Source organism: Mobula birostris, chromosome 6, assembly GCF_030028105.1.
Source record: "Mobula birostris isolate sMobBir1 chromosome 6, sMobBir1.hap1, whole genome shotgun sequence".
NCBI lineage: Eukaryota > Metazoa > Chordata > Chondrichthyes > Myliobatiformes > Myliobatidae > Mobula > Mobula birostris.
In genome coordinates this window covers 67884068-67902522 of record NC_092375.1, presented here as the reverse complement: position 1 = coordinate 67902522, position 18455 = coordinate 67884068, and the positions used below count along the sequence as shown (strand labels likewise).

At 40.6% G+C, this 18455-nt stretch overlaps 1 protein-coding gene across 1 annotated transcript in view; it reads left to right on the top strand.

Annotated features, from left to right (window-relative positions):
- The window catches only part of LOC140199082 (cilia- and flagella-associated protein 47-like), a 697686-nt gene that overhangs the window by 437938 nt on the left and 241293 nt on the right, over nucleotides 1–18455 (top strand). The window contains exons 48-49 of the mRNA XM_072260570.1: nucleotides 15232–15405; nucleotides 16347–16458. Coding sequence (XP_072116671.1) covers nucleotides 15232–15405; nucleotides 16347–16458 — 286 coding nt within the window. The remainder of the gene's footprint in view (nucleotides 1–15231; nucleotides 15406–16346; nucleotides 16459–18455) is intronic.

Sequence of the window (18455 nt, the reverse complement as noted above, 5' to 3'; positions counted from 1 at the left end):
GTACTCCTGTTTTCACAAATGGAGAAAGCTTGGAGACAGTGCGAGAGGGAGGATAGGCAGGTGATAGGGAAAGGTTGCGCTCACACTGATGGTTTGAGATGTGTCTATTTTAATGGAAGAAGCATCATGACAAAGTAGCTAAGTTTAGAAAGTGGATCAGTACTTGGAGCTATGATGTTGTGGCCATTACAGAGACTTGGACGGCTCAGGGGCAGGAATAGATACTTAAAGTGCCAGGCTTTGGATGTTTCAGAAAGGACAGAGAGGGAGGCAAAAGAGGTGGGGGTGTGGCACTGCTGATCAGAGATAGTGTCACAGCTGTAGAAAAGGAGGAAGTTATGGAGGGATTGTTTATTGAGTCTCGGTGGGTGGAAATTAGAAACAAGAAGGGGTCAATAACTCTACTGGGTGTTTTTTATAGATCACCCAATAGTAACAGGAACATCAAGGAGTAGATAGGGAGACAGATTCTGAAAAGGTGTAATAATGACAGGGTTGTCGTGGTGGGAGGAATTTCCCAAATATTGATTGGCGTCTCCCTAGAGCAAGGGGTTTAGATGGGGTGGAGTTTATTAGGTGTGTTCATGAAGGTTTCCTGACACAATATGTAGAGAAGCCTACAAGAGGAGAGGCTATACTTGATCTGGTATTAAGAAGTGAACCCGGTCAGGTGTCAAGTCTCTCAGTGGGAGAGCATTTTGGAGATAGTGATCACAATTCTATCTCCTTTACCATAGCATTGGAGAGGGATAGGAACAGACACGTTAGGAGAGTATTTAATTGGAGTAAGGGGAAATATGGAGCTATCAGGCAGGAACTTGGAAGCATTAATTGGGAATAGATGTTCTCAGGGAAATGTATGGCAGAAATGTGGCAAATGTTCAGGGGATATTTGCGTGGCGTTCTGCATAGGTATGCTCCAATAAGACAGAAATGATGGTAGGATACAGGAACCGTGGTGTACAAAGGCTGTTGAAAATCTAGTCAAGAAGTAAAAAGAAAAGCTTATGAAAAGTTCAAAAAACTCGGTAATGATAGAGATCTGGAAGATTATAAGGCTAGCAGGAAGGAGCTTAAGAATGACATTTGGAGAGCCAGAAGGGGCCATGAGAAGCCCTGGATGTGGAATTGAAGGGATGGGTTAGTAAATTTGCTGATGACACAAAGGTTGGGGGTGTTGTGGATAGTGTGGAGGGCTGTCAGATGTTACAGCAGGACATCAATAAAATGCAAAACTGGGCTGAGAAGTGGCAAATGGAGTCCAACCCAGATAAATGTAAGATGGTTCATTTTAGTAGGTCAAATATGATGGCAGAATATAGTATTAATGGTAAGACTCTTGGCAGTGTGGAGGATCAGAGGGATCTTGGGGTCCGAGTTTATAGGACACTCAAAGCTGCTGCGCAGGTTGACTCTGTGGTTAAGAAGGCGTACGGTGTATTGGCCTTCATCAACCATGGGATTGAGTTTAGGAGCCAAGAGGTAATGTTACAGCTATACAGGGTCCTGGTCAGACCCCACTTGGAGTACTGTGTTCAGTTCTGGTCACCTCACTACAGGGAGGGTGTATAAAATATAGAAAGGGTGCAGATGAGATTTACAAGGATGTTGCCTGGATTGGGAAGCATGCCTTATAATAGGTTGAGTGAACTCGGCCTTTTCTTCTTGGATTGGTGGAGGATGAGAGGTGCCCTGATAGAGGTGTATAAGATGATAAGAAGCTTTGATTGTGTGGATAGTCAGAGGCTTTTTCCCAGGGCTGAAATGGCTAACATGAGAGGGCACAGTTTTAAGGTGCTTGGAAGCAGGTACAGAGGAGATGTCAGGGGTAGGTTTTTTATGCAGAGTGGTGAGTATGTGGAATGGGCTGCTGGTGACGGTGCTGGAGGCAGATATGATAGTGTCTTTTAAGAGACTCCTGGATAGGTACATGGAGCTTAGAAAAATAGAGGGCTATGGGTAAACGTAGGTAATTTCTAAAGTAAGTACATGTTCGGCACAGCATTGTGGGCTGAAGGGCTTGTATTGTGCTCTAGGTTTTCTATGTTTCTAACAAAAAAAGGGAGAGAATGTGTGCTTCTATCAGAGTACACAGAGGTCATTTGTGGAGCCTTCCCTTTCAGGTAATGACATCTTAAAAAGTGTTTTGTGATTCCAGACAATGTTTGATGATTTTAATTTTAACATTAGTTAATGTATACCTGCTGGAATAGATGAATTTTCAGTATTGTCAGTATAAGATTTCCTTCTGATAATTTCCCTGGTAGAATAGTCTAGCACCTATGGGAAGGGTGTCCCTCTGCAAGCTTTTGTTAAGCCATATCGAACAGTTAGAGCTGTGGTTAGACTCACAATGGAGGGAGGAACCAGGATGTTGAAAATGTCACGAACAGTATATTGTGTGAGCTAGAGGTACAGAAAGAAAGAAGTTGGGTAACCATCAAGAAAGGCAGCAAGTGCAGGTGGGTAATGCAGAAGTCTCCTGTGGTCACTGCCCTCTTGGCGTTATTGCTTTGGTTGCTCTTTAGGAAAGAAAGGTGGCCTGCTTGAGTAATTTGGCAGCAGCAACCAAATTTAAGGCAGTACTGCTGGATCTGATGCACAGCAAGGAAGGGGAAAAGTCTAGGCAAACAGTAGAGATTGGGGATTCATTAGTGAGGGAAACAGAGCAAGACTCCAATGTGGTAGGTTGTTCCTGATGACAGAGTCAGAGTGGTCTCTCAGACTGCGTGCAGAGCATTCTGAAGGGGAGTAGAGGGGCTTATGGGGGAAGTAAGATGTTGTTGTGGTAAACATTGGTACTAACAGCATTAGATAGGGATGAGGTCCTGCAAAGTAAATTAACGGAGTTAGGCAGAACCTTTAGGAACAAATCTCAGGATAACTTCTGGTACTACTTGATACTGAGGGTAGAACTGGGAGTATAGGACAACAAAAACATGACTAAAATGGTGGTACAGGTGGACATTGAATAATTGGGACCACTTCTGGAGCAGATGGGATTTGCACAAGAAGAATAGGTTGCATTGAAACTGGAAGAGGACCAATATTCTTACTGGGAAGGAGGGTGGTTGTTGACAATGGTTTAAGAAAATTTGGTAGAGAAGTGAGATATATAAGATGCAGGGGCAGCCATCAAGTCTGCTCTATCATTTCATCATGGCTGATTTACTTTCCCTCTCAACTCCATCCTCCTGCCTTCTCCCTATAGCCTTTGACACCCTTACTAATTAAAAACCTATTAATTCTGCTTTAAATAAAGCCAATCACCTGGCCTCCAGTGTGCAGGTGGGGAGAAAAATATGTAAGATATATCAAGTACAGGCAACAAAGGAAATAAGCATTTTAGGAATCATGGGAGAGCTGGTGGGCTCAAATGCAATTACCTGAATGTAAAGAAACTTTTCGTTTCGATGTTGGATCAACACTTGAAATTATGATATCATTGTAGTCATAAACACAAACACAAGAGATTCTGCAGATGCTGGAAATCCAGAGAAACACACACAAAATGCTGGAGAAAGTCACCACTGGCATCATCTATAGAGAGGGATACAGAGGCAGTGTTTTGGGTTGAGACCCTTCATCACTCCTGAAATTGCAGAAACATGGTTGAGAGAAGGCAAGACTGGGAGCTTAATGTTCTAGGATATTGAAGTTCCAGATGTAACAGAGGGGAATGGAAAAGAATCAGAATCAGGTTTATTATATCACCGGCAGGTATTGTGAAATTTGTTAACTTAGCAGCAGCAGTTCAATGCAGTACATAATATGGAAGGAAAAAAAGTAAAAATAAATCAATAAGTAAATCAATTACAGTATATGTATATTGAAAAGATGAAAATCGTGCACAAACAGAAATAATACAGATTTTAAAAAGTAAGGTAGTGTTCATGGGTTCAATGTCCATTTAGGAATCGGATGGCAGAGGGGAAGAAGCTGTTCCTGAATCACTGAGTGTGTACCTTCAGGCTTCTATACCTCCGACCTGATGGCAACAATGAGAAAAGTGCATGCCCTGGGTGCTGGAGGTCCTTAATAATGGACGCTGCCCTTCTGACACACTGTTCCTTGAAGATGTCCTGGGTATTTTGTAGGCTATACCCAAGATGGAACGGGTTAAACTTACAACCCTCTGTAGCTTCTTTCAGTCTTGTGCAGTAGCCCCCACCACTCTACCCTGGCCCCCCAACCCCCCATACCAGACAGTGATGCAACCTGCCAGAACACTCTCCACAGTATATCTATAGAAGTTTTTGAGTATTATTGTTGACATACCAAATCTCTGCAAACTCCAAATGAAGAATAGTCGCTGTCTTGGTTTCCTTATAGCTGCCTCAATATGTTGGGACTAGGTTAGGTCCTCAAAGATCTTGACACCCAGGAACTTGAAACTGCTCACTCTCTCCACTTCTGATCCCTCTGTGAGGATTGGTATGTGTTCCTTCATCTTACCCTTCCTGAAGTCCCCAGTTACCTCTTTCGTGTTACTGACGTTGAGTGCAAGGTTGTTGCTGTGACCCCACTCCATTAGTTGGTATATCTTACTCCTGTACGCCCTCTCATCTCTATCTGAGATTCTACCAGCAATGGTTGTATCAGCAGCAAATTTATAGATGGTTTGAGCTATGCCTAGCCACACAGTCATGAGAGAGTAGAGCAGTGGGCTAAGCACACATCCCTGAGGTGTGCCAGTGTTGATCGTCAGCGAGGAGGATATGCTATCACCAATCCACACAGGTTGTGATCTTCCAGTTAGGAAGTCGAGGATCCAACTGCAGAGGCCTAGATTCTGTAACTTATCAATCAGAATTGTGGGAATTATGGTGTTGAATGCTAAACAATAGTCGATGAACAGCAGCGAAGAGGAGAAGGAGTCACAGTATTGATTAGGGAGAACATAACAGCAATACTTAGAGAGGATATACTGTGGAAAAAGAGAGGGGAAGTCACTTTACTGGGGTTATATTATAGGTTTCCCAATAGCCAGCAGGATTTAGAGACACATATATGTAAGCAAATGACAGAAAAGCGTAAGAGCAACTGAAGTATAATAATAATGATTTTAACTTGCACATTATTGACTGGGATTGCCTTAGCGCAAGGGGCTTAGATGGAGTGTAATTATTTTACTTGCATTCAGCAAAGTTTTATTGAGAGAATATGGAGAAATTCCTGTTAAAGATAAACCATAACTTTGAGTTTATCTGAAATGAAACTGGACTGATGGGGGAAGTATCTATGGAATACAGTGTCCAAGATAATATACTTCTCAAGAAATTATGGAAAGGGATGAATTTGGTCCTAAAGTTAAACTCTTTCATTGCCGGGGGGGTTATTTCAATAGTGTAAGAGAGTACCTGATGAAAGAAGATTGGACACAGATGCAGATGGACCTCACAAGTCTGAGTCTTTTAACAGAGAACTAGACAACGGGATGACCCGTTGGGATTCCCTGTGAGAGAAGGGTAGTGCAGTCTGATGTGACCAGAATGAACATTAAATTTTCCTGAATGCCATTGGTATCACTTTGCTTTGGAAACTGAAGTAGAAAACCTCAGTTTATTAAAGAAGAATGATACATAGCAAAGCAAATATAGGTCCTCCTCGTTTAACGAAGGGCACTTTTGATGGCATCATTTCTGGTTTATCTGCCACCCTTGTGCCTCTTGTTGTCATTCTGGAGACGTGCAGTCCTTTCATTCCTCGTCTCTTCATCTCTTCTGCTGTTTGTTGTTTGTCTCTGATCCTGGAGACGTGCATGCCTCTCCTCCTCTGTCTCTTTTTCTCTCATCTTTTTTTGTCCTGACTCTTTGATCCTGGAGTTGTGTAGCCCTAGCCTCATCCTATTCTTGTTTTCTCCCTCTCCTTGCCGCTTCTCGACAACATCTCTTGACCATAACGTCCCCCTTCCCTCTCCACGTGGCATATTTAGGCTGACCATTTTTTTTACCCTAATGCTGGATAGAAAATATGAAGCAGTAACACCAAAGGATGCTGATTATTCTTGATGATGGGGCTGGCGCTCTCCTAAATGGATGTGATATAGTCACCACTGTCCTTTGACATCAGCAAAGGGTTTTAAGGGTGTCTCGAAGTACATCATTACAATAAGATTTAATTATCTCTTATTGATGGGTGACAGTTGGATCTGTCCCAATCCTGCACATGCTGATGGTGATTAGCAGAATGTGACCCCTCGAAATAGAGTTGCCCTGCCCTTTTGCTCCGGTAGGTGTCGCTGCTGAGGCTGGCTGTGCGCATGCTTCGGGCTGTCGTGTCCCGATTTCATGATGGTGGATCGGCTCTCGGGTTAAAAGGGAGCCTGTTGATTTTTGCGAATGAGCAATTTTACACAAATATATAATCCTGAATGTTGCCTGCATTCTGTAAGTTAGCGCATTTTAATTCGATTTAGCCAAAAAAAGTGCCGCTGTATTGCACAGTTTGCGCTAATTGGAGGCCACAGACAAAGCATGAGAGTTTTAGTAGTATATAGATAAGTAAGAGTACAGGACCAGCATATTTCAATAAGGGTGAAAGGCAATGATGCCAAGATTAGAGAATCTTGGTGGGGGAGAAAAGTAAACACATAGCAGAGGCAATTGGAATCGAGGGAGTCTACTGAAGAAAAAGGACGGTATAGAAGAGAACTTACGATGATCCTACTACTAGCGGAAGAAGTACTACACCTGCCCATTTACCTCCTCCCTCACCTCCTTTCACTCCTTCCAAACACTCCTTCCATGTGAGGCAACACTTCACCTGCAAATATTTTGGGGTCATTCACTATATCCTGTGCTCTCGATGTGACCTTCTCTACATTGGTGAGACCAGGCGTGGATTGGGGGACCGCTGTTGAGCACCTTTGCTCCATCCGTTACAAGCAGGACTTCCTAATGGCCAGCATTTTAATTCCAATCCCCATTCCCATTACAATGTGTTGGTCCATAGCCTCCTCTGCTGCAATGATGAAGCCACTCTCAGGTGGAGGAGCAGCACCTCATAGTCTGTCAGGGTAGTCTCTAAGTTGATGGCATAACATTGATTTCTTGAACTTCTGGTAATTTTTCCCCCTCCCCTTCCTTCTTCTTCCATTCCCTACTGTGGCTCCCCTTTTACATCTTCTCTTTTCCTCACCTGCATATCACCTCCCACTTGTGCCTCTCCTCCTTCCCTTTCTTCCAAGGTCTACTCTCCTCTCCTAACATATGCCTTCTTCTTCAGATCTTCACTTCTTCCACCATCAGCTCCCAGCTTCTCATCATCCCCTCTCCCCATCCACGGTTTCACCTATCAGCTTCCAGCTTGTACTTCTATCCCTTCTCCCATCTTCTTATTCTGGCTTCTTCCCACTTCCTTTCCAGTCCTGGTGAAGGGTGTCAGCACAAAACATTGACTGTTTGTTCCTTTCTATAGATGTTGCCTGACTTGGTGAGTTCTTCCAGCATTTTGTTTGTGTTGCTCTGGATTACCAGCATCTGCAGAATCTCGTGTTTATAACTTAAGGCAGAAATTAGGAGCGAGAAAAGGGGCCGTGAATATCAAGAAAACTTAAAGGGAATCCCAGGACCTTTTATGTATATCAGGAAGGTGTAGGTAGCCAGGGAAAGCTAAGGTCCCTGAAGGATGTCATGTACCTTTTGCTAGGTCTTTTAACAGAGAACCAAAAAACACAGAGTGGATCTGTTCACAGACTTGTTATTACCTGCAAGGAGAAGCACCTCCACTCCTCATTGTGGCATGACGCTTCTAATTTACAGTCTACAAAGTTCGTTTTTTTAATTTGTTTTCAGACTATTCTTTGGCTGTTATCTGTACTGAGGACCAGCTCTTCCATTTAGCAGCTGTAGTACATTTATTTAAGCTCACACATTTTGTCAATCTCCCCTTTGTTACACAATGAACAATGAGCAGGACATTACATGCCTCTTGCTACATTCACACTTAATTTATAGCAAAACACTCTGGGATTATACAGGTTCCATTTTGTCACATTACAAAATTAAATACAGAAAAATCTCAAAGTATTGAATACAGGGACCAGACCATTTGGACAAATTGCTAATGAATACTTTTCATCTGTACTCACCAAGGAGAAGGACATAAAGCCACAGAAGGGTACATAGGTAAACTGGAGCTTGTCAGAATGAAGAAATAGGAGGTGCAATCAAGGAATGCATAGGGTTTGATGTGCACAGGACCAAATGAGATCTGTCTGAGATTACAATAAGTAACAAGGGAAGAAATAGATGGAGCCCTGACAGAGAATTTTGCATTTTGTTGGTCACATCTGAGGAGCCAGAATAGTTAATGTTTTTCCTTAATTTAAGGAGAGCAGCAGGGAAAAGCCACTTAACCAAAGGCACTGACTAAGGGTTCCGGTCTGAAACATCAACTGATGATGTGAACACAGCCCAGCACATTACACAAACCAATCTTCCATCCTTGGACTCACTTTACACCGCAGCTGTCGTAGCAGTGCTGTCAGGATAATCAAGGACACGACCCACCCAGCCAACACACTTTTCATCCCTCTTCCCTCCGGGAGAAGGCTCAGGAGCTTGAAGACTTGTACGGCCAGATTTGGGAACAGCTTCTTTCCAACTGTGATAAGACTGCTGAACGGATCCTGACCCGGATCTGGGCCGTACCCTTCAAATATCCAGACCTGCCTCTCGGTTTTTTTGCACTACCTTACTTTCCCTTTTCTATTTTCAATTTATGATTTATAATTTAAATTTTTACTATTTACTATCGATTTGTACTCCAGGGAGTGCGAAGCGCAGAATCAAATATCGCTGCGACGATTGTACGCTCTACTATCAATTGTTTGGTGACAATAAAGTAAAGTAAACTGTTTATTCATTTCCATAGATACTGCCTGACCTGCTGAGTTCCTCCAGCATTTTGTGTGTTTTGCCTTGGAATTCCAGCATCTGCAGGTTTTCTCATGTTTGTGTAACTAAAGGCCAATGAGGCTTACATCGGTGGTAGTGGAGTTATTGCAGAAAATTCTAAGGGATAAGATATATGTGTTTTGGAAAGATAGGAACTGATTATGATTTTTCAGCATGTCTCTGTGTGGGAGAAATCCTGTCTCACTAGTTTAATTGTGTTTGTGAGGATTTAACAAAGAAGATAGATGAAGGAAGGGTGGGAGATATTGTTTGTGTGGACTTTACTAGGGCCTTCTTTGGTGGGCTGCTTCAGTGTATAAGGCATGTGGGATCCAAGCTGAGTAGGCAATTGAATCCAAAATTGGCCTGGTGACCGGGTGGAGATGGTGATGGAAAGAATGCTCTTTTGGTTGAAAATCTATGACCAGTGGAGCATAGGTGGCTATTGGGACAGTGATTCATCTTTGTGATCTATTTATTTATTTAGAGATACAGCACGGAATAGGCCCTTCCAGCTCTTCGAGCCACGCTGTCCAACAATACACCAATTTAACTCCAATCCGATTATGGAACAATTTGCAATGACTAATTAACCTATTAACTGGTATGTCTTTGGACTGTGGTACCCATGAGTAATAGCAATCTATTGTTACATCACACAGGTGGGAAACATCATGGTGGCAAACATCAAAATAATTTTTCAACTATGATCACTTCAGAATTTCACTCATATTGTATTCTAAGAAAATTGAAAGCCCTAGATTGAGTGGACATGGAGAATATTTCCAATAGTGCAAGAGTCTAGGACCAGAGCACAGCCTCAGAATAGAACGATGTCCCCTTAGATTAGAGATTTCCAACCTTTTTTATGTCATGGACCAATGCCATTTGGCAAGGGGTCTGTGGACCCCAGGTTGTGAACCCCTGCTTTGGATAAATATTAACAACTTGGATGTGAATGCTCAAGGTACGATTTAGTAAATTTACAGATCACAGGAAAGTTTCTGGTGTTACGGATATCAAGGAAGATTGCCTCAGCCTATAGCAGGTTATAGTTGCTAAGTTCGGCAGAGCATTGACAAATGGAATGTAATCTCAACAAGTGCGAGTTGATGGCATTTTTGAAAATCAATCGGACCTAGAACATATTCAGTAAATGGGTAATAATTCTGAAAAGCTGGGCCATTATGTTGCAACTTGACAAAAAGTTGGACCACAATTGGAATATAGTGTGCAGATTTGATTGTCACTGCTTGGACGGGATATATTTACATTGAAGAGAGCACAGAGGAGAATAATTAGAGTTCTGTCTGGTTTTGAGTAATGGGAGAAATCGTAGAGGGTGGGTATGGTTTACTTGCAGCAAAGAAGAATGAATGATTTCCTGATAGATTTAGAAAAATTATAAGAGGCTCAGACAAAATGGATAGAACAGATAACATGAAGGATGTGTTTAAGGAGAAAGAAAGGAGTTTTAAAAGGAATTTGACAGGTATGTTCTTTCATAGTGAAAATGGTTGATATCTGAAATTCACTGCCAGAGGGTGTGGTGGAGGTAGATACTACTACTGAAACTCTAGTCAAGAAGAAGCTGTTGAAAATCTAGTCAAGAAGAAAAGGAAAGCCTGTGAAAGGTTCAAAAAACTAGGTAATGATAGAGATCTAGAAAATTATAAGGCTAGCAGGAAGGAGCTTAAGAATGAAATTAGGAGAGCCAGAAGGGGCCATGAGAAAGCCTTGGCGAGCAGGATTAAAGAAAATCCCAAGTCATTCTACAAGTATGTGAAGAGCAAGATGATAAGGCATGAGAGAATAGGACCAATCAAGTGTGACAGTGGGAAAGTGTGTATGGAACCGGAGGAGATGGTAGAGGTACTTAATGAATACTTTGCTTCAGTATTCACTACGGAAAAGGATCTTGGCGATTGTAGGGATGACTTTGAGTGATTGAAAAGCTTGAGCATATAGGCATTAAGAAAGAGGATGTGCTGGAGCTTTTGAAAAGCATCAAGTTGGATAAGTCTCCAGGATCGGACGAGATATACCCCAGGCTACTGTGGGAGGTGAGGGAGGAGATTACTGAGCCTCTGACAATGATCTTTGCATTATCAATGGGGCCGGGAGAGGTTCCAGAGGATTGAAGGGTTGCAGATGTTGTTCCCTTATTCAAGAAAGGTAGTAGAGATGGTGGTTGGTAAGTTGATGGAAAAGATCTTGAGGGGCAGGATTTATGAACATTTGGAGAGGCATAATATGATTAGGAATAGTCAGCATGGCTTTGTCAAAGGCAGGTCATGCCTTACGAGCCTGATTGAATTTTTTGAGGATGTGACTAAACACATTGATGAAGGTAGAGCAGTAGATGTAGTGTATATGAATTTCAGCAAGGCATTTGATAAGGTACCCCATGCAAGGCTTATTGAGAAAGTAAGGAGGCATGGGATCCATGGGGACTTTGCTTTGTGGATCCAGAATTGGCTTGTCCACAGAAGGGAACGAGTGGTTGTAGATGGGTCATATTCTGCGTGGAGGTTGTGGCCAGTGGTGTGCCTCAGGGATCTGTCTGGGACCCCTTCTCTTCGTGATTTTTATAAATTACCTGTATGAGGAAGTGGAGGGATGGGTTAGTAAATTTGCTATGACACAAAGGTTGGGGATGTTGTGGATAGTGTGGAAGGCTTTCAGAGGTTGCAGTGGGACATCAACAGGACACAAAACTGGGCTGAGAAGTGGCAGATGGAGTTCAACCCAGATAAGTGTGAGGTGGTTCATTTTGGTAGGTCAAATATGATTGCAGAATATAGTATTAATGGTAAGATGCTTGGCAGTGTGGCGGATCAGGGGGATCTTGGGGTCCGAGTCCATCGGACGCTCAAAGCTGCTGCGCAGGTTGACTCTGTGGTTAAGAAGGCATACGGTGCACTGGCCTTCATCAACCATGGGATTGAGTTTAAGAGCCGAGAGGTAATGTTACAGCTATATAGGACTCTGGTCAGACTCCACTTGGAGTACTGTGCTCAGTTCTGGTCATCTCACTGCAGGAAGGATGTGAAAACTGTGGAAAGGGTGCAGAGGAGATTTACAAGGATGTTGCCTGGATTGGGGAGAATAGGTTGAGTGAACTTGGCCTTTTCTCCTTGGAGCGACCGAGGATGAGAGGTGACCTGATAGAGGTGTATAACATGATGAAAGGCATTGATCGTGCGGATAGTCAGAGACTTTTTCCCAGGGCTGAAATGGCTTACATGAGAGGGCACAGTTTTAAGGTGCTTGGAAGTAGGTACAGAGGAGATGTCAGGGGTAAGTTTTTTAAGCAGAGAGTGGTGAGTGCATGGAATAGGCTGCCAGTGGCGGCGGTGGAGGTGGATACGATAGGGTCTTTTAAGAGACTTCTGGATAGGTACATGGAGCTTAGAAAAATAGAGGGTTATGTGTAACCCTAAGTAATTTCTAAAGTAAGTACATTTTCGGCACAGCATTGTGGTCCGATGGGCCTGTATTGTGCTGCAGGTTTTCTATGTTTCCATATTTCTACTATATTTAAGAGATACTTAGACAACACTTGAACATGCAAAATATAGAAAGGTGGGGAGTTAATATGCAAAATATAGAAGGATAGGGAACTAATATGTGAAAATGGATTTAGTGCCAATGGTCAAAAAGCTCTGGAGGTAGTGCAACAGAACCACAAGCTCAATCTCTAGTATCCCAAGATGAAAACATGTGATGTTCTCTCTTAAAAGGTGGTAACTAAGAAGCTATTCTCTATAAGGTATAGATAGATAGAAATAATAGAGAAAACAAATTTGGTCCAAAACTATGCCAACATCATATAATGTTTCAAATAAATTGAAGGTAATTTTAAGGGCTGCATCCAGAAAATACTTTCTCCCCACAGATTGGTGAACATATGGAATAGAACTCTGGACTGGTGAGAGGTGACAAAGATTCAATGATTATTTAAGAAACATTTGGATGTAGTCAAGAGGAAAATCATGTTTATTTTTGGATGAAAGAACAAACATGGCCTTTATAACCTTCCTCACTGATATCCATGTGGCAGTGTTGTGTAGAATACAAAAATAAACCTGTGTAAATGAAAAACTAGGGAACATACACTCTGAGGCCACTTTATTAGTTAACCCTATACAGCTGCTTATTAATGCAATTATTGAATCAGCCAATCATGTGGCAGCAACTTAATATATAAAAGAATGTAGACATAGTCAAGAGGTTCATTTGCTCTTCAGACCAAACATCAGAATGGGGAAGAAGTGTGATCTAAGTCACTTTTACCATGCAATAATTGTTGGTGCCAGATGGGGTGGGTTGAGTTATTTCAGACACTGATCACCCCCTGTGATTTTTCATGCAGAACAGTCTCTAGATTTTACAAAGGATGCTGTGAAAAAACAAAAAAAATGTATCTAGTGAGCAGCAGTTCTGTGGGAGAAAATGTTTTGTTAATGAGTGAAATCAGAGGAGAATACTCGTGTCACATCCATGGCTTCAGCAGCGTAGTAAATCAGAATCAGAATCAGGTTTATTATCACTGGCATGTGACGTGAAATTTGTTAACTTAGCAGCAGCAGTTCAATACAATACATAATCTAGCAGAGAAAAAAATAAAATAAAACATAATAATAATAATAATGGCAGAGGGGAAGAAGCTGTTCCTGATCACTGAGTGTGTGCCTTCAGGCTTCTGTGCCTCCTACCTGATGGTAACAGTGAGAAAAGGGCATGACCTGCATGCTGGAGGTCCTTAATAATGGACGCTGCCTTTTTGAGACTCCGCTCCCTAAAGATGTCCTGGGTGCTTTGTAGTCTCGTACCCAAGATGGAGCTGACTAGATTTACAACATTCTGCAGCTTCTTTCGGTCCTGTACAGTAACCCTCCATGCTAGAGAGTGATGCAGCCTATCTGCATGCTCTCCACGGTGCAACTATAGAAGCTTTTGAGTGTATTTGTTGACATGCCAAATCTCTTCAAACTCCTGATAATGTCTCGCCGCTGTCTTGCCTTCTTTATAACTACATTGATATGTTAGGACCAGATTAGACCCTCAGAGATCTTGACACCCAGGAACTTGAAGCTGCTCACTCTCTCCACTTCTAATCCCTCTATGAGGATTGGTATGTGTTCCTTCGGCTTACCCTTCCTGAAGTCCGCAATCAGCTCTTTTGTCTTACTGACATTGAGTGCCAGGTTATTGCAGTGGCACCATTCCACTAGTTGGCATATCTCACTCCTGTACGCCCTCTCGTCACCACCTGAGATTCTACCAACAATGGTTGTATCGTCAACAAATTTATAGATAGTATTTATAGATGGTATGGCAATTGCAATTGTGAATATGCACGTGTCAGCTAATTATTATTTCATTGTGATAGTACTTAACTCCATACTTGTCGTCGTAGTGCTTTGAGACACAGCACAGCAACGCTTTGCTGCCTGTTTGCATTCAGCCTTGCCTGAGAAATTGGACTGTCGAGTCAACTGACTCTGAAGACTAGCGGTAGTCGATTTATATTTTAGTTGTTCTTTCAGCCGCAGTGTTTGCTTCGTTTTTTTCCATTTCAGAGTTTTAGTTAGTGGCCCTGTTTGGCCTAGTGTTTATTGTTTTCTTTCCCCTTTAACACTGTTTGCATTAATGTCTATGAACTATCAACCTACTTCAGTGTCTCTCACTCCGCACTTGGGCCATATCCGAACCTAATGGCAGCTCAGACTGATTCAAGCTGACAGGATGGCAACAGTAACTCAAGTAAGCACACTTTACAACAGTTGTGTGCAGAAGAGCATCTCTGAATGCACCACATGTTGAACCTTGAAGTGGATGAGCTACAGCAGTAGAAGACCACATTGAGTTCCACTCCTGTACTTAATAAAGTGGCCACTGAATGTATTTTTGGTTTGGTTGCTTTGCTTCACCTAATGTAACACTGATTACAACATTTTATTTCCATTTAATGCCATGTTAAGGAAATTAAATCTATTATTTTGCTTTACTTGGTAGGCTGTTATGTAATCAGATTAGAAAACTAATTTCTAAACTTCAACTGCCATTATATTTTGTTTAGTACTCCATATTCCTTGTTTATTACAGAAACCTATGCACCCTTCAAGTTATATAGATTATGTAATAACAGATTATTTTAGTTGCTTTCATCAACTTTGTTAATTTTGCCAAGCATTTTACATTTTGTTTGGAAATAGTTACCCAATACACTGAAATATTCGATTGTATACAAAAGGAGTAAAAGCTCAACAGCGAAAGAGGATCTTTTTGTCTGACAATTTCTCTTGCACTTCTTCCTTTCTCACAGGGTAAACTTGTCCTGGCAAACCTAACAGATGGTACTGAGCGCATCTTCAACCTCAAAGGGATAGGCAAAATGCCAGCATCAATGGATCATATTGTGATAGACTGCCAAGTAAAACAGATTACAAAGAAGGTCATAATGGTTCCCAATTACACTCAGACTAAGTTAACATGTAAGGTGAGATGTTTAGACTTGACCACATTAAGCTTGATATCCTCTGAGAAGAAAACTTAAGTATTTGAGTGGTGTGGATATGTGAATTACTCTTAATAGAAAGGGGGAAATGATACAGTGTTTGTAAATGTGTTTCACATGTTGATATTCTGCACTTTAAAAGATGTCATTGGTGGGTAAGCAAAGCATCTGTCTATATTTTGGTACAAAACAGACAATGTTAGAAGCATTCAGCAGGTTAGGCAAAGAGAAGCTGACTCAAAAGTTCAGGTCTAATGAAAGCTTTGATGAAGGATTGCTGATCTGAAGTGTTGATTTTCTCCATCGATACTGCCCAGTCTGTTCAATGTTTCCAGTTTCTTCCTTCCTTTCTTTCAGATTTCCCAAATCTACAGTTTTTGTTTTGATTCTTTTTTTGTAAAATAGCACATACAAGATGCAAAGAAAGTTTTATTATATTCATGGAACCCCAGTTGCTCTGATAATCCCATGTATTTCAAACAGCTTTCCTGGCGATTGAGCCAGAGATTCAGTTTAGGGATCATAATAATACATTTGAGACTCTTAGTTTTGCTTTTATTTAATTGAAGACTGGGCATCAAATTAGTACTTGATGTTGCAGGAACATATGGGTTGCAAGAAGGTTAAAATTGAAATTGGCCCTGAGGCTATCTTGTTATTGCTTTGCCAATATAGGTGTACTGTATGTTACTTTGTAAATACTTGACTTTATACTGTTGAGTGTACCCACAAGTAATGAACTGCATACATAAGTATCCAATTTGTTGCAGCTTTTCAATGATCTATTGGAGCTGTGGCAAGACTTGCCAATAAATTGCGGTTGTATTACAACTGTTTACAAAAGTTAATAATTGTTAAAATATAATTACCTACATGAACGAGCTTGCCTTATTTTACAAAAATGGATGAAAATATGTTTCCAGGTTATTTCAGACATGTTAATAGTGAGTGGAGAACCATTTGTTACATTAAAGGCCGGACAAACTGTTCCCTATGAGATCAATGTTTTACCATGGAAGCGAGGAAACTTTACAGGTATGGTTACCAATTAAGCAAATAGAAAAGATTTGAATAATTTATTTTAACTTTAAGGGAAGTTATCAAGTGAATGTATTGCATGTGAATGCAGCTTATTTAACATTTCAATATGATTTTGATGAAATAATGTGTAAGAAGCACGACAAGTTTAAAGCCAAAGTTTCAAAGGAAAAATGGGAGATTTTGTTCTGGAGATGGTTGAATGATAGAAAGCAGAAGTAACTGATCTAAACTATGTGGGTCATGCACAATGCATATCTTTTTACTTGGACCACTTTGATTCTCCATCTGAATAAAGGATCTCGCCTCCAGATTTCGATTATGCATGCATTCACTTATGGATACAGTACTTTCTATCTTTCTACTTGTTCTTTAATTTAAGTTAATTGAATTTAACTATGAACAATCTTCTTGTGTCACAGCATTTAACTTTTAATATTTCTACTTGAAGCCTCTATTTGACATTCTCTTCATGCTTGCCCATTCTGCAGCTACCAAAGTGCACTGAAATTATTTTGGTGTTGGCTTGGCTCCATGAGTCTCGATAGATTCACTTCAAGCCTTACACCAATACTTTCTCTATACTGCACACAGTGCATTCTCTACCCACTCTTATAAAATGAAAAGAAAATTATTTAAACATTAATGTAATGTGAATTATGTACACATTAAAGTATGCAGGCATATACTGTATAAGTGTTATTTCTTTAATTTTCATTGTGGATGAGTAGTGAATTTTTTTGTAGTCACTTATGTTATCCAGTGCAAAGAATAAGTCAATGTCAGAATACTAGTTACCTGGTTATGCTAAACCAAGAAAATATATGAAGTAAAATCTGAGTCTTTTACCTTCATGGGTAAGGTAAAAAGTTTAGCTCTGTGAGACAATGCAAGTAAATTAAAAGTTAAGTAAATGTAAAAATGACCCAAGTTTAAGAAATAACAAAATAAAGTTTCATTTGAATTGGATGGTAGGTGAGAGAGGGATATTAAACACACAGGGACATTGAAGACAGTAGCACAGTTCAGCTTATTTGAAAAAAAAATAAGTTTGAAAATTAAGCACAACATATGATACAATTTCCAGTAGCTGTTCCTGGTGGCTAAGGTTTCTTAAGACATTATTGTTTAACATTCTTGTATTTGTTTCATCTCGATGACACAGTAAATCTTTCAGCACTACTCCTTAAAGAGGAATTTCTTTCAGTGTAAAACTTAACCCCCTTAAAATCTATGTCTTAAGAAAAGTTCCTTGGATATCCATTAAGCATGATACTGTAAAATAGTTCATTGATCATTGAATTGTTCTGTCTGCCCCCAGTGGGGGAGCCATCATCAACAGCTGTTTTTAGTGTCCTTGTTCCAGCCAGCTCTTTAGGTGAAATCAATTTTATTTAACTTCCTGCTGCTGGATATTGATCTCATTAATGAAACACACTTCAGAAGACTGAATTTTGCTTTGATAATCTTTTCTTGGAGAAATGTTCTCTCTTAAATACAGATCAAAAGTCAGCTTAGAGATGAAAAACAAAGATTTGATACAAACAGACTGTGAAATTATTTCTGAAGTGAGAAACTGAATTAACATTTCAAGCTGGAATTTTTTTTATCAGGGCTGAAAAAAATTAGAAATTAGACATATTTAAGCTGCAGAAAGGGGAGGGGTAGAATGATCATAGGTGTGATGGGGTGGCTAAGAGAGACTGCATGAAATAAGCTGTTGTGGTCTGTGATTGACCATGAGAGAATGATGGAGGATATAAACATGGAAGATATTCCTGAAAAAAATGTAAGTAGGAGATTAATAAAAACAGAGAAGATAAAAAAAGAAAAAAAAGAAAAACTGGAATTTTAAATTACAGTGTACACGAGAAGCACATTTTAAAAAGCTAGAAATTTAAAATAAAAACAGAATGCTGCAAAAACACAACTCAGATGGAGAGAGAAGAAGTGAGGTAATGTATCAGGTTGATGATCTACTGGCCAATACTGAT